This window comes from Crocodylus siamensis, chromosome 13 (genome assembly GCF_052110815.1).
Source record: "Crocodylus siamensis isolate JL-2025a chromosome 13, ASM5211081v1, whole genome shotgun sequence".
Taxonomy (NCBI): Eukaryota; Metazoa; Chordata; order Crocodylia; family Crocodylidae; genus Crocodylus; species Crocodylus siamensis.
Genome location: NC_143407.1, coordinates 27,892,949 through 27,908,669, shown reverse-complemented (window position 1 = coordinate 27,908,669; position 15,721 = coordinate 27,892,949). Strand labels below are relative to the sequence as shown.

Below are 15,721 nucleotides of genomic sequence, written 5' to 3'. Positions count from 1 at the left end.
CACCTCAAGCATTTCATCCGCCGATGACATACGAATTGATAAGCTATCTAAGAGTAGCTACAGCTGTCTTCCCACCAAATGCTACAGGTCTCTACCCTTGTGTTGGCCACAAAAACAGGATGCGACCCCCCCCATTCCCTGGGAGGAAAATAACCCTATCCTCAAACAGAGGACTGAGTATCAGTCACGGCACATAGGAGTTATGACAGGGTTTCCTGTAAATACATTGCCATACTTTATATGCAGTGATCTACCAAAATTGTATTTTTCGTGGAAATCACAATGTTGGACACGCCCCATGGAAAAGCTGTGAAGGCTGTCCATCATACAGTCCCACCCCTTGCCACCAATCAGCAGCAAGGGGTGGGACCACTGGGCCAGAGGCATGGGTAGGGCTGCTATGCTTCACCTGCGAAAATGGCTGCCTGCCCAGGTATTGGTCCATAAAGTCGGTCGCCTCAACTTCAGTAGACCCGTTTGTTTCAACTACCCAAATGCTGACCTCGCCCCACGGTATTTATCAATGAGTAAGGGCTTGCCAGTCATACTGCTAGCTATCCTGACGTACCCCTAGATCCACCGGCTCAGATACGGTGTCTTTGGGATAACGTTAGCCCTTCAGCCCAGCAGAGAATTTGCAGTCTTTGCATCGTCCTTCTGCAGATTTCCCTCCTGAGAGGCTCAGCAGAGACCTTCAAGCCACACCCTGCCCAGCATCTGATATACACGCACACGTTTCCCTTAACATTCACCTTTACTACAGGCCCACATATCATTCTTAGGATGTTGCTACATGCCTGAAGTTGCCACATAGCCTACCGAGTTTCTTCCGATGAGCCTACAGGGACTAACCCTTTGCATCTACTTAGCTCCCACAGAAGAAAGACACTTGCTGAGTGAACACCAAGGCCTATTCCCACCTGGCAGACCACTCCGCTCTGCTGCAGGAAGATTGTCACATCAAAGCAGGATACTCTTGTTAAGCATAGCCTCGCTTTCCAGGATTTCCTGTAGGCAGGTTTACCTTATGAGCCGATGTATTTTAATAAGCAGGATAGGCTCATTCCAGAGGGACTAATGACTCTACACCCACAAGAAAGCTCACGGCTGACTGCTAGCCTGTACCATGTTCAATAAACATCATGGTTTAAAGAGAACTAAAGAGAAAATAGTAAGGCAGGGGTAGGCAACCCCCGGCACGGGTGCCAGAGTGTGGCACTCGAAAGACATTTGGCACACGTGCCTCTGGGTGGATTGCAGGGAAGGAGCCGGGGCTACATCGCTACAACAAGGATCAGGCTCTTCATGGCTCCCCCACCATCCGCCTTTGGCATGCCAACATCTTACAAGTTGCAACTGTGGGTGCTTTTGGCACTCTGTTACCGGCCCCTGATCTAGGGGCTAGAAGTCGTATAAGCCATAAAGGATTCCATTTATCTGGAAACTGAAGACCCAAGAGCAATTAAGAAAGACCAATTTATTACCATACTGGTAGAGAATAGGGACAAGTTGCACACACATGAGTTTGCTGTATGATGACAGCTTTCCTTAAATGACAAACACACCAGTTTGACTCTGTACCCCTCGGGAGCAAACCCACGGTGATCAGTGGGGGGCTTCTTATGAAGCATGCTTCTGAAGTCTACTTCCATCCTTCGTTCCCCTCCCCACTATTCAGCACTCAGTGCAGAATGAGCCTGCCAGGAATAAATTTGGGACCACAATGTGATTACCAGGGAGCCGTTATTTAGACAAGGAAATAGAGGATTGATTTTAAGCTCCATTAGGGCATACAAGCCAAGTTTAAAAACACAAAAAATCCACTAAACTTAAGCATTTCTGACACTGATGAATACCACACCTGTATAATAAATCCACTAATTACCTAGTGTGTTACAGTCCTTGTTTCCCCCTTCTGCATCTGTCTATCATGGGAGATATTCAAGCATCCAACTCCTGAGGTACGCTATTTCTTCTTTGCAACCATCGACCTCAGCTCAAACATTGCTTCATCACATTGGCGGGAAGCATGAAATGGAGAGGGGACCAGGACACAGAACTTGATGTCCTGGAGTCAGCTCATGCATTTGTCAGGCAAAATGCAGTGATGGGCACGATATAAACATCAGGAAAGGAGACCACACAGGCCTGGCTTTACAACGAGTGAGATTAGACTAGCGCAGGGGCAGGCAAAGTCTGGATTCATCCTGTGGTGGACTCTATTTCCCAGCAGCCTCTGCCCACATTGCTGCAGCTGGTTTCCATGGAGACCCCAGGAGCGGTGGTGCCATGACAGCACAGGGCCAGGGTTTCCATGGAGACTGGCCCCAGCCTGCTGGCAGTGTGTGCAGCAGGGCAGGCAGCTGCTCTGGGGCTGCGCTCTCATGGCGGCGACAGCAGGGTCCGGAGTTGGGGCAGAGCTATGATCCGCTGCCCGCATGCTGACCATTGCTCTGCCCCTGCTCTGGACCACACTGTCACCACTGCAAGATCCCAGCTCTGGCCCCGGAGCAGCTCCTTGCCCAGCTGTGCACTTTTCCAGCACTGCTGGGACCAGTCTCCGTGGAAATCCCAGGCCTATGCTGTTAGGATGTTGCCGCTACTGGGGTCTCCATGGAAACCTGCGGCAGCAATGCGGGCAGGGGCTGCTGGGAATTGAAGTCTGGCTGCTGGCTAGATCTGCCATGTTGCCCACCCCTGGACTAGCTGGTCCCCTGTGTTTACAGCTGATGCAGCCTGTGCAGAGATAGCAGTTGTGTAGCAACTGCAACACCCAAGGTCTACCCATAATTAAAGTTTCATTGCATCCCTTTCCCCTTCCTTCCATAATTGTATGACTGTTATAGCAACAACGAATTACATAGGCCTTGTTGTATCTAGGGCAGCTTCTAAATAATGGAGCACCGCTGACCAAATGAACTAGAGATCTGGATTTACTTTCACACTCTAATAGCAGATATTTATTCTGTTTCATTTCATTCTTCCTTTCTATGTTTCCGAAGGAGAGAGAGTGAGCAGTGTTGTCATAGAAATATGATGCTAGATATAGAGAAATATCCTCCAACTCCCAAAAAACCCCCCTCTGCAGTCACTGGCAAGTAGCCTCTTGTCTAGAAGTAGCGTTAAGTCATTAAAGCTTTATATTTAACCTTTTGCATTTTGTTTTTCATTGGAGGGAGCTTTCGGGAGCAGGGAAGTACCGAGAACTGAAGGCCTTTTCTTTAGGATTTTGGAAATGCCACACGATGGGGACCAGGGGGGCAAACAGGATGTCCAGTATTTATTCTTTCTTCATCTTTTCAATAAAGAGAGGCTAGGTTAGGAAAGCAGCACAAGGAACAGGCTACTAAATTTTCTTTTTAAGAGCATTACTACAATTGTGATTTTAAAAAAAACCATACTATTTTTCTCGCCTAAGAAAAGGGAAAAGAAAGTCATATCAGTCAAAGTGCTGAGATGCCATAAGAAGGGGCTGAGCTGGTAAGGCAGAAGAGCTGATGTTCAGAGTTACAAATCAGAACCTTCCTTACCTACCCCTAACAAAACATGGGGTGAGAAGGGAGACAAGTCTTCAGTGTTGGCATCAGGAATTTCTTGAATATTAATGGATAGCTTCCTTTTGCCTGATTGCATGTCTAGATTTCCAGTAGGACCAGAACCAGTAATGCTGCGGGCCACGACAGAATTGCCTGTTCTCAGCCCAAGAATCAGAAGTGCAGGGCAGTTCACCACGGGCCATTAGTGCCAGCTGGAGGAGTCAGCTCACAGAAGGGGCAGTTTTACTGTCCATGGATTGGAGGGGAGGGGTGCAGATCTACTACAAAAACATTTGTAAAACCCTTTGCCACTGCTATGGCTGTTGTGGGACAAGGATAACCATTGCTAACAATAAGTCAGTGTTTTATCAGAGATCAGCTATACATTTACCTTGCACTTACCAAAATAAGAGGATTACTGGCTGCCTAGCACATCTTGATACAAGAGAAGGCACAAGTCCTCTACTGCTGGAAATAACACTCTGAGTTTCTATGCAGTTCCCATCAGAGGCTTTCAAACCACTTTCGTCCTTACTATGGCCCTGCAACACCACATTATTCTAACATGCCTTAGACAGACGGAGAGAAGCAGACAAAGTAGTAAATGGTCATCTGCAAGGGCACAAGGCAAGGCAGCAGTAGAATGAAAAGAAAACACAGAAATCAAAACTCTTCCCCCATGATAATGCATTTTTCTTACTAGAAAAGAGTCCTGGCACTTTTAGAGGATCTTGAAGGCTTCCCAATTATTCTGTTAACACGCATTTTAAATATGTCTCTTTTTCCTTGTCCACTGAAAACTCTGCAAGGAGTTCAATTAGGTGCTATACTTAGCTATGGGAATTGGTCATGCAGTATGATGTGTGATTAGATTGAACCTAGAATATGGTGCTCGGTTCAGAGCACCTCATTACTGACCAGATGCAGGCAAGGGGAAAGGAATTCAGAGGCACCTCTAATGATTTTAAAAGGTGGACCAGAGTGTTTCATAATGAAATATTAAGAGAACTAACTAAGTGTGGCTCACCTAAACCAGTTGAATCACTGGTTACAATTATTTGGAGGGTTTAAATACCAAGAGGATGGGGAGAGAGAAAACAAAAAGTTACAAGGTGCAAGAGGTTTTCAAGTAGGAGAAGTGGACTGAAGTTGATTACAATTCCGATCTAATATGTGCAAGCTTCCTAACAATATAGTTTATGTTTTAGTAGCCTCCAGTGGGAAGTGAGGGATTTAAAAAAGCACCACAAGAAAACCCACTTGAAGGAAAGCAGAATCTGGAGTGGCTAGTGTTGGACTATACTATCTAACAGGTAGTCAGCATCTGTTAAGGGACTGAAAGCTTGAAAGGAAGTGAGCTGCAGCCCAGGGTCCTGGCAGGATACAGACCTTGACCAGTCCACATGCAAAATGAGACCTTTCGTTTGTTGTTTGCACTCTCAGTACACTGTGCCACCCTGGGTCAAAACACCCCCCTTGCCCCACCATTGTACTGTTAAGTATTTAAGTTACCAGTGTGGGACCTCTGAGAAAGAAATGCACGTCCGTAATAAAAAAGACGAAAGCACATTTGGTGCTATTGGGGGTGAAGGATTCCTGGAGAAGCAAGTCAGAAGTTTAACCATTCTAGACATGGAAAAAGTTGACACAGGGGGAAAATTCACCTTGCATTGAAGCCGAGGTGCTCCCCTAAGGCTGGAATGCTTTTACGTTGCAATGGGAACTCGCAAAAGACATCTTTGTACAAGCATCTCACCTTAACCATTGCTCTCTCTCTTCCTGCTCTAGTGCACTCCCAGAAACAGAACAGACAGACCTGCGTACGGAAGAGCCTTATATGCGCCTTCGCCATGGCCTTTATTATAAGCGTCATGCTGATTGCAGCCAATCAGATCCTCCGAAGCGGCATGGAGTAGCCACTCACCATAACACTGTGAACCAAACTAACCATGCATGCGCATGCCAACGGGTGAACTTTTTCCTCAATCAACTCTGAAAAGGGAAAGAAAAGAGGCGAGCAGGAAGATAAAGAATCATTGGACAAGGAACCCGAGGCCAGCAGTGTGATACGTCTCTTGGCAGGAACATAAAAGGGCTGTCTTAATGCTTTAATGGTTTTGTTTCCTAATGCAATAAAAATACAGGAGTCCTGAATTATTGCTTCACAACGGCAGAGGTAACTTGGCGAAGGACGCACTTTCATCCAGAGTTACGTATATTACCATTCTGAAGAGGCATGGCCTCCACAATCTCCGTGCGGCTGTCTAACCTCGGGGCCAGCAGACTCTATTCAAGTAGCTTTCCAGCGGTCCCACTTCCCCAGGAGCTTGACCATAGAATAACTCCAAGCAAATACAAGTTGTTTTCTTTCACATATTTTTGACTTCACTTTGCTTTCCCTTATGACCATGCCTTGAAGAGTACGGCATCAGAGGGGAGCCCAAAAGCTCTTGTACAGTATTTTCAGATGACAAAAGCATCACGCAGCTTTTATATTTTTGTTTCTGAAACCGCCTTTGACGCAAGACTAGGGGAGAGGGAAACACTGGTCCATTTACAACGTTTTTCTGTTTCAAATCAGGACTTTAAAAAAAACCCCCCTGCTTTAGCACGTGGGCATTTTGAAAAGCTGTGCACAGTCTTCCTACTGCATCTGCAACCAGCAGCATCAAATTAAAGATTGTATTTGGCTCCATCTGTGCCTCAGATGTCACTGACTTGCATCAGCCATTTCTTTGCCCTTGCTCTAAACTGGTCTCGTGCAACGTTATCCATCACTAAAAAACTTTCTGCTGTTGTTTCTCTCTCGCTTTTTTGAGCCCTGGTTCTGTTTGCATTCTTTGTTATGGGGATGTGATGTCTGGGGTCCCCCTCCCAGATGACTTTTGTAACAGAGGCAAGCCACTTCTTTGCTTCCTTAGTGTTTGCGTTCTTGATCACTCGCCTGCTTTGTCCCTTATCAAGGGCAGTTTTAACCCTCCTCCCATACGCTCAAGGGATAGTACGCTGAAAAGCAGCACGCAAACCAGAAGTGGAAGAGCTCAAACTCAAAAATACTGCCATATGTTACAGAGCGTGTCAGTCATTCAGATCCCCCGAATTACTCATTTTTCCTGGAAGAGATTTTAATGAACGGCACAAACAAGATCAGGGAGTTATGCAGACCAAAGGTACAACATGTACCAAGGAGCGTGTGACGACCACGCATGCTTGATGCCAGGATCACGTTTGGAATGGTATCTTTTGAAACGGGGCCTGATTCTCACACGTGGCCTCGAATGATCCCTGCATCATCCATGTGCGATTCATGGGAAAGGGAAGCATTTGCACTGCTGTCTTCAAAGGGGCCGTCTGGGTCTAACCCTGTGCAGGGCGACGACAGACGGCACAGGGTGCATTCCTTTGGACGGCGGAGAGTTGGGGCCTCAGGCTGCAGTAGCTAAGTGCTGCTAGGTGCATTGGCTCCTGTGATCTTAATGAGTACTGAGATCCTTAACGTGTAAAATGGGGAGGAGGGTTTCTTGTCTCAGGGGTACAACATCCCCCTCCCCCCACCCCACTCCCCCCCACCCTCCCAAAAAAAAGAGGTTGGAAAGCAGCAATGTAAAATCAAGTCCATCAAGCCTGCTACCCAGCCAGGCAGAATTTTTTCATAAGCCTTTTCCATTTCTTTCCTGTCCCCACCTCAGTGGTGTTCCCTTCTAGCAGAGCCAGCAGCTCAAACCCTAATCCATGCTGAACACTCACCGTGCATCTATCTTGGGATACCAGTTTGGTCTGTAATGTTTAGTGGGTATTTTTAAATTGCTTGATTTGAAAGCGGTCACCACAGGCTATTTCTGCTCTTTATTCGGTTTCTCTTTCTCCCCGCACCTCTCAGCAGCCAGTCAGTCTCCAGATCAAGGCGTTCACTCATGATTCTGTTCATTTTCCTTTAAGCCTACATCCACAATTTCTATTGTTCTTTCTCCCTTGTTTCGGAGTGACCCAGCCCTCTCTTTCAAAACAGCTGTGCTGATTTTTTTGTGCGCGCATGCGCACGCCTGGCATAGCATCGCTGCTCCCTCTCCCAGCTTCTCCTGCCACGCACGCTGTTCTACTGTGACTAATGTGGGGTCAACCGCGGACCGTTCTCTGAGAACTGTTACATGTCCCCGAAGAGCGAGCGATTTACTTTTGCTGTAGGACAGGATCAGACTTCAGAAACAAAGCAAAATCTTAGGAGAGGTTTGAGCGCACAATTCTCATTGCTAAGGAACAGAAATTCATTTAAAACTGTGGTCTGCGTCGAACTCCATAGATAACAAGCATTGCGGTCTTTATGTAGATGACAGTTGCATGTCTCAGGGGCATGGTAAAGGAGGCCTCATCAGAACGAAGTACAATCACTGGGTGATGTTTATCAGTGTTTTGTAGATATTTCATGGATGTTTATCACTTACAGTATTTGTGGTTGCAGGAGTGATGGACAATATTGGTGCCTTTTGAACGTTAGAAGTCAGGATTTGTCAGGGTACTTACTGAGGCTGGACGCAAGTGCAGCCTGATCCAATCCCAATTCATACAGAGACAGATTTGATCACGGATGCCAAATCCCAAGGCTGTGCTTCAGATAAAAGAGCTGCCTATATATCATCAGTGAGAATTTTGCCAGAGTGAACTCGGTCCCAGATACATCACCGGTCAACACTGGTCGACTAGATGCTCTTGATGAAATGGGGAAGAAGTAGTCACAAGTCAACATCATTTTGCATTTCCAATTCATTTCAGTCATTCCTAATTTCCATAATCAGTGCTAGGGGCTCAACAGGAGTTTTGTGTTTCTTTTAGTTTGTGTGTGAAAAGCTGCGATTTAATATTGTGCTGCATAAGTATTATGTTGCTGCTACTAGAATTTATTAGGCTACGTATAAAGGACTTAAATATGTAATGCCATGATTATCAGTTCTATGGCTTTGGGTTTCTCCTCACTATTCTGCCCAACAATTTATTTAGAAATAAGGAGGTTAGATTTTTACTGTGGCCAGATGCACGTTTTCAAAGTTTTGTTCTTCTCGGATTCTCAAGTGAAGCTCCCCAGACACCGCGATTTTAGGAACAAAGTCCTAGTCATTCCAAACAATGAGCCCTCTCCCCAACGATAGGAGCTTGGTAAACCTCGGGCTAGGATAAATCTGGCCCTCAAAATTCCTGCATATTGTAAGTGTGCAGCATGCATAGCAACGTTGGATGGGAGAGTCTGAGGAGACATCTGTGCAACACTCTCAACAACCATAGCATTGCATGACTCAGTTCAGAAAGTTTGGGACCAGGTTATCCTAAACCAGTAGTTACAGCTGCAGATAGCAAGTTTGGGTCTATTTTTCACTCTAGGAGCATAAGCTTCTACAGTGCGTGACGGATGCACAGTGGTAGACCACGTTTCTTTGTGCTCCTCAATTTCTCCTGCTGATTAATGCATGTAATAATTCCAGCTAGTCAAAGCGATCTATTACTAAGCCAAACCTTTATGACTAAGCTTTTTCCAATTTCCAGAACCATTTCTACAAAACTTGATAGATGCAGTTCATTTTCAGAATGTTTCTAGATCTGGCTACTCCATTTGTAAAACCAAACTACAATTACTACTGCACAGCAGTTAATCAACCATTGCTGTCAACGGCCATTGTTGAGAGGGTTGACTGAAAAAACCCCCAAAGCCCTCCCTGTTAAGTTCAGTGGTACAGGATTGGGGTAAATTTCTATGGTTTTCTGAGCAATGCTGGGATCTTAATAGAAGACTCCTGCTTCACCCCCCTATAGCTAGCCAAAAAATGGATCTCGAGATTTAAAAAGGACTCGGTCAGTAGTGATCGATTCCACTGGCCAGAGCAGCAGTGCACAACAATGTAAGGGTTCGTCATGCCAAAATCCCTTTCCTTATAAACCTATTTTTTACATCCCATTCAGCCAACAGAATAAGGCAATGTTCAGAGAGATTGGACCTCCCTCTCTTCCAAGCAGTGCACAACTATGAAGCCACTTGACTTGCTTCTTTTCTGAAAACATCTGTTTACAGACTATTCGGTTTTATATAAATAATGACACGTTTGCTTTTACCGACAGTAAATAAAGTAGTGCCGTAATGTTCGGATTGTAACCCAACGGGGGGAGCTTGGGGAAAGGAAGGAAGCAGGATGAATCAAACACTTTTTGGAAAACAGAAAACCTATTTAAGTGCTAATTAACTTATTAAGAACACTAGGACTGGAAGCAGCAAGTTCGAGCTGTCAGAGAAAGCGCTAAAACTTGTGCATTTGCCAGTTACATGGGAATTTAAGTGGCTGCTCCACGCTGCAATTCGCTGTGAAAAGGATATCGCTATGGCAACCCTCGCTATACACGACATGTGTGCCAGTGTTGGTCAAACACGCTGGTTTTTTCCTTTGAAAAGACCACGCAGTCCAGACTGATCGGAGCTGGTCAAACAGTAACCGAGCTACTAACTGCATGAATTTGGGCTGCCTTATGCAATCGTGGCCATATTTGGTTTCTCTAAAAAGGTGCAAATTAGAAGAAAGAAGTAAAGAAAAAGACCTAGTTAAATTAGTGAAAAACTGTCTGTGGTTACTCTTATTTCAGTTTCAAGTGTCATTTTACTTTCAATTTAGCTCGAGTTGACTGGGAACTCATTAATCTACACCTCCGGAAGCTCCTCAGACCAAAAAATTACAATTGCCTGTACAGATTTGCATCCCTGAGTCTTAAGACAAAGCAAGTATGTTGGCAGATGGGGCGGTGTTTGACTGATCACTGCTTCCTGTTTGAATCATAGAAAATCAGGGTGGGACGGGACCACAGGAAGTCATCTAGTCCGACCCCCTGCTCAAAGCAGGACCGTCCCCAACTAGATCACCCCAGCCAGGGCTTTGTGGAGCTGGGCCTTTAAAACCTCCAAGCATGGAGATTTCACCACTTCTCTAGGTGAATGTTCAGCTTTTTAAGGAGCAGAATACAGAAGAAGAAAAAAGGGGCTTCCTGATTAACTGAAAAGGTATACAAAGGGATTCCCTTGTATTTCTGTAAAGACTGGCTTTGTCTTGAGCCTTCATGAATGCTCAAGTGTACGACCCTGCTGAACTGCAGCAGACATATGTTAAGTGTCTCATTGTCTGACCTGCTCTCTAGAAATCCGGCAAACTAACACCTTATCCGGTAGTGGTAATGGTTCTTGTTTAGCTGGAGCAAGTTATGCTTTTGGTTATCTGGGGTTTTTTTTGGCTAGCTCTGATTTTTGTTCCAGCAGGGGATTTCTGACTTTAAGGCAAACCCTGATTTTTGGATGATGCCAAGTCTTTCCTCCCCGATTTCGGCTGGAATTATGGGCCCTCAGCATCTCTGAAAAAAGCTTTAAAGGCTTCCCTGGTATCATTCACAGTACAGCAACGTCAAACGGTGAAAAAAACCTCAAAAGACGACACCCACCACACATTATTTAACATCCTAATCCAAAAGCCTGGGAGTGAATCTCAAACCAGCATGGGCACGTTACGATGGTGAACGAATAAAACTGCACTGGGTATAAAATAAGCAAAGCAGGTCAAAAAACAGCAGGTTGTACGACCAGTTGAACTAGTTGCTGAAGATTGTAGGTTCACATAGTCCACCCAGGATAACTGCCAGGAGCACCAGAACTGACCTTCACGTAGCTACCGCCTGAACCATGGCAGGAGGAGGGCCATAAAAAAAACCAACTCAAGCCAATGTTTGTGCTGATTTAAAATGAAAGGGTGCCTATACACGTGCTGCAGAGCCACTCTAATGAAAACGCCCACGGTGTCTCATGTATTCAGTATCTCGCATTTCAAAATGGTAGCGGGGCTCTTTAACTAAAGCTTATTCAACACTGAATACACAAGACACGGCAGCAGTCTGATCAGAAGGCTCCTGCAGGCTCAGTCGATTGAGTCTGCTTTGATGCCTTCCAATCAGACCGCGCTGGAGCATGTGTAAAAGTGCCCAATATTTCAAAATGTGACCAGACAGCAGAACTGGAGATACCTCTCCCCTAAAGCCCCTGTCCCGCCAGCTACACATGCTTAACTCCAGCACCATAATGAGGCCTACTGATTTCAAAATTAAGCGTTCGCAGGTTTGAAGGATCAGGTCTTTTCATTTTAAACCATAAACAAGAGGTTATATTACCGTAGTGTTCTGGATAGGACCAGAAACAGATTTCCTGCCACCCTTTTCTAGAGGTGCCGAACAACGGCAGCTTTATTCAGCGACTCCTGTTCTCTCGCATCCTGTCAACTGACGTAAACTTACGGCTCTGATTCTCTGCTCAGATACCCACCCCAGTGCAATCAGGAGTAACTCCAATAAACTCAATGGATGGAAACAAAGCGAGATCAGAATCAGACCTGCTGACACTTAGTCTACTGTAATACCTGAATAATTGATGCCTTGTGGCTCAGCCATATGAGATCTATCATTAAGAGTTTAATTTGTCTCTCTCTCCATCGCTGTTGCATCCATCACTATTTCCTCTCCATTTCTTATTCACTCTTAAAAACTGATAGCTAACTGAAGACATGGTGGGTTTTTTTAAATTAAAAGCCACACACACACACACACACACAGTCAGCAGCATTATGGTAAAAAGAAAACCCTTTGTACAAAAATGCTGTAAATATTAATATAAATTAACTTGGCATGCAACTTAAATTCTATGTTATTACAAGTTATCTGCGTGTATAAAAAAGTGTATAAAGGAAAACAGAATGCCATATGTACCGGCTGTTTCCTCTAACCAAACACCATTGTAAATATATAATCTGTATAAAAAGATTTTAATTTTACCATTATTTATGCAATAGAAATAAAGGTTTTTTTCTTTTGATGAGGGATGAAATTTCTTTCCCCCCCTTAGTTAGAAACAGTCATTGATATGCAAGCCTAAGCAGGAGAGAAAACTAGATTTGCATGAACTATTAGGACCGAAACCCTTTCCTTTCCTGAGGAATATGTAACAGTTTGGGGAAGTGTGTGCTTTGAAAATAGATTTACGTGTTTTAAAGCCTGTGATTACATAAAAAAGAGGTCTTGGCTGAACAATTGCATTGACTGTTTAATGTTAGAGACCAATATTTGAAAGCGCAGCCCAAAAAGTTACAGAGAACTTAGTATGCCAGCTCCCACCCTTCTCTGGCACTGGCCCACCACTGAAATACTTGGCACCAGCAAACCTGTCCGTTGCATCCCACTACTTGCCTGAAGACACACAGCATGATGTGACACCTATAGCAAGTCAACGGAAAGACTACCATTGAAGTAGCAGGCCCAGGGTTGACCATTACTACATGGGAACTGCTACTTGCCCCAACAGAGAATTGAGACTAGGCCAACTCCCAATGCTACCATTGTGTATGGTCCAGCACTGAAAGCTGCTGTGTGTAGGTGCTCACTCACACTCACCATGTACAGCATGACTCCATCACAAGTCCATGTGGGCACAGAGTAGCTTGGAAAAAAGGAGTCTTGGGGGGGTGAACAAGTCATCATTTCTTCTTCCGCTTTACAGATGACAATTTTCATCTACCTCCCAGCTCACACCTTCAATACACTGTGGGATTGAAGCACTGAAGATTATCCCCAAACCTACTTTGAAAGCTATTCAATTACACCTTTGCCATAAAGAGGCCAGGAGGGCCTGGAAATATAATATTAAAACTTAATTTTGTCATAAGAACTTACTTGCTCACATCAAGAGCCTGTTAACTTCTAGTATCAAAAATGAAATTGGGTGCGAGTGCACATACTTGTCCATCTCATCCCCTCTGCAATTAGAATTGATTTAGGAAGTCCTTCCCATTCTCAGGAAACAGAAGTGTCATGCATGACTTGTCAGGATGGGAGTTTGGCAGTGTGCTCCTGGAAACTGTTCATTGATAAACTATTGATTGGTAGCAGAAGCCATTTAAATTTTTTAAAATGACTGCACCTGAATCAAGTGCTAGGGGCATTACCCAGCAAAGCAAATGTGCATTCTCATACCTCCTGGAGTATTAGCTTAGGTTTAGCATTTATTAGTTTAAGTCAATCACTTTGACTTAGAAATAAAAAAAATGGGGATTGTGCCCTTTGATAGCATCCTATGCACTCTTCTTGCACCTGGGTCTTGCAGCTTTTCTGCACGTGGAAAACCCTTCAGCTTCAGTGGGAGTTTCACACTCCCCCACTGGAACTGGTATGAGCTCAGTGAAGTCCATGCTGTTGCTCAATTGCAAAGATCCACTCCCGCAGTTAAAGGAACTATTCCCTGGCTTTATTAACAGTCAAACTCTTTTTGGTATCAATAGGACCCAGATCTGATCGTTAGAGTAGAAAAATGAATAATACCCAGAGACATTCATGCAGACCTAATCAGATATTTTAGTCTACAGTGAATTAATATGCTATTGATACAGTTTAGATAAACAGCTTTGAGAAATGTATAGGCAGTGTTGACATGAAGATAATTTATTTTGTGGTCTGCCATCAGAAAGGAGACGTTTTCTCATTCAGGAGTGGTCCAAAGTGATGGGCATCTGCTAACCTTGATGTAAATTGCACAAAATGTGCAGCCACTGTAAGAATCACAGAATCAGAACAATTAGGGTTGGAAGGGAAGTCATCTAAGAAGGGAAGTCTCAAAGAAGGGTCATCCCCAAGTATATCACCCCAGCCAAGATGTTGTCAAGCTGGGTCTTAAAACCCTCCAAGGATAGAGATTCCACAACCTCTCCGGGTAGCCTGTTCCTGTGCTTTCCTACTCTCCTAGTGAGAAAGCTTTCTTTTTCCTAATAGCTAACCTAAACCTCCCTTGCTGCAACTTGAGACCACTGCTCCTTGTTCCAACATCTGTCACCACTGAAAATAGTCTACCTCCATCCTCTTTCGACCCCCGCTTTAGGTAGTTGAAGGCTGCTATTCAGTCCCTTCTCAGTCTTCTCTTCCCCAAACTAAATAAGCCCAGGTCCCTCAGCCTCTCCTCATAAGTCATGTCCCCCAACCCCCAAGCCATTCTTGTTGCCCTCCACTGGACTCTCTCCAATTTGTCCACATCCTTTCTGTAGTGGGGGCCCAAAACTGGACACAGCACTCCAGATGTGGCCTCACCAGTGCTGAATAGAGGGGAATAATCACTTGCCTCAATCTGCTAGCAACACTCTTACAAATGCAGCCCAGTATGCTGTTAACTTGCTTTGCAACAAGGGCAAACAGCTGGCTCATATTCAGCTTATTGTCCACTGTAACCCACAGGTCCTTTTCTGCAGAGCTGGTACCCAACCAGTCAGCCCCCAGCCTGTTCTGTCCCAAGTGCATTTGTCTTTGTTGAACCTCATGAGATTTCTTTTGGTCTTTTCAGTCATCCAATTTGGTCACTCTGAATCCTAGCGCTACCCTCCAGTGTATCCGCTACTCTACCCAGCTTGGTACCATCTGCAAACTTGCTGAGGGTGCAATCCATCCCATCTTCCAGATTGCTGATCAAGATATTGAATAAAACCAGACCCAAGACCAACCTCTTGGGCACTGCACTTGATACTGGCTGCCAACTAGACACTGAGCCATTGAGCCTGATGATCCAGCCAGTTTTCTATCCACCTTACAATCCATTCATCCAACCCGTACTTCCTTAGCTTTCTTACAGGAATGCTGACCTCAGGGCTTTTTTATTATTTTTTTAATTAGCGCATTCCATTAAGTTCACCTAAAATTGACACACAGCACTAGGAAGGCGCATCGTAATACAATACGTAATTATGCATCCTCAGCATTTTCAGTTTGCGCGCTGTCTCAGAACTGCATTAAATGCCTTTAACCTCAATTTCCATTTAGATTGCTACTTGTCCATCAGGAAGAGCATCCAATGTATAACGAAAGAAAGCCAAGATCATTATGGCCTAATTTTACAAATGATTATTAAGAAGTCTAAAAAAGCATGCAAAAGACCACGAAGGAGAGGAAAAGGTTTAAGTGACTAAAAACATGATCCCTATTTGACACACTCCTTATTTCCTGCTCTAGCTAGCAACTTCCACCACCACAGGGAAAGGGTGGCTGGGAAAATACTACATTGTACATGGCAGAGCCATTATGATTATTCCCTTTTTCAACAGAAGTTTTTTACACCTATGTAAAACTGAGGTTCTGCTTTCCAT

The 15,721-nt window shown here is 44.6% G+C and overlaps 1 protein-coding gene across 1 annotated transcript in view; it reads left to right on the top strand.

The window, feature by feature from the left end:
• The window catches only part of CALN1 (calneuron 1), a 178,266-nt gene extending 165,862 nt beyond the window's left edge, over positions 1-12,404 (top strand). The window contains exon 6 of the mRNA XM_090026006.1: positions 5,325-12,404. Within this exon, the coding sequence (XP_089882132.1) occupies positions 5,325-5,452 (128 nt within the window). The 3' untranslated portion in view covers positions 5,453-12,404. The remainder of the gene's footprint in view (positions 1-5,324) is intronic.
• The last annotated feature ends 3,317 nt before the right edge of the window (positions 12,405-15,721 follow it).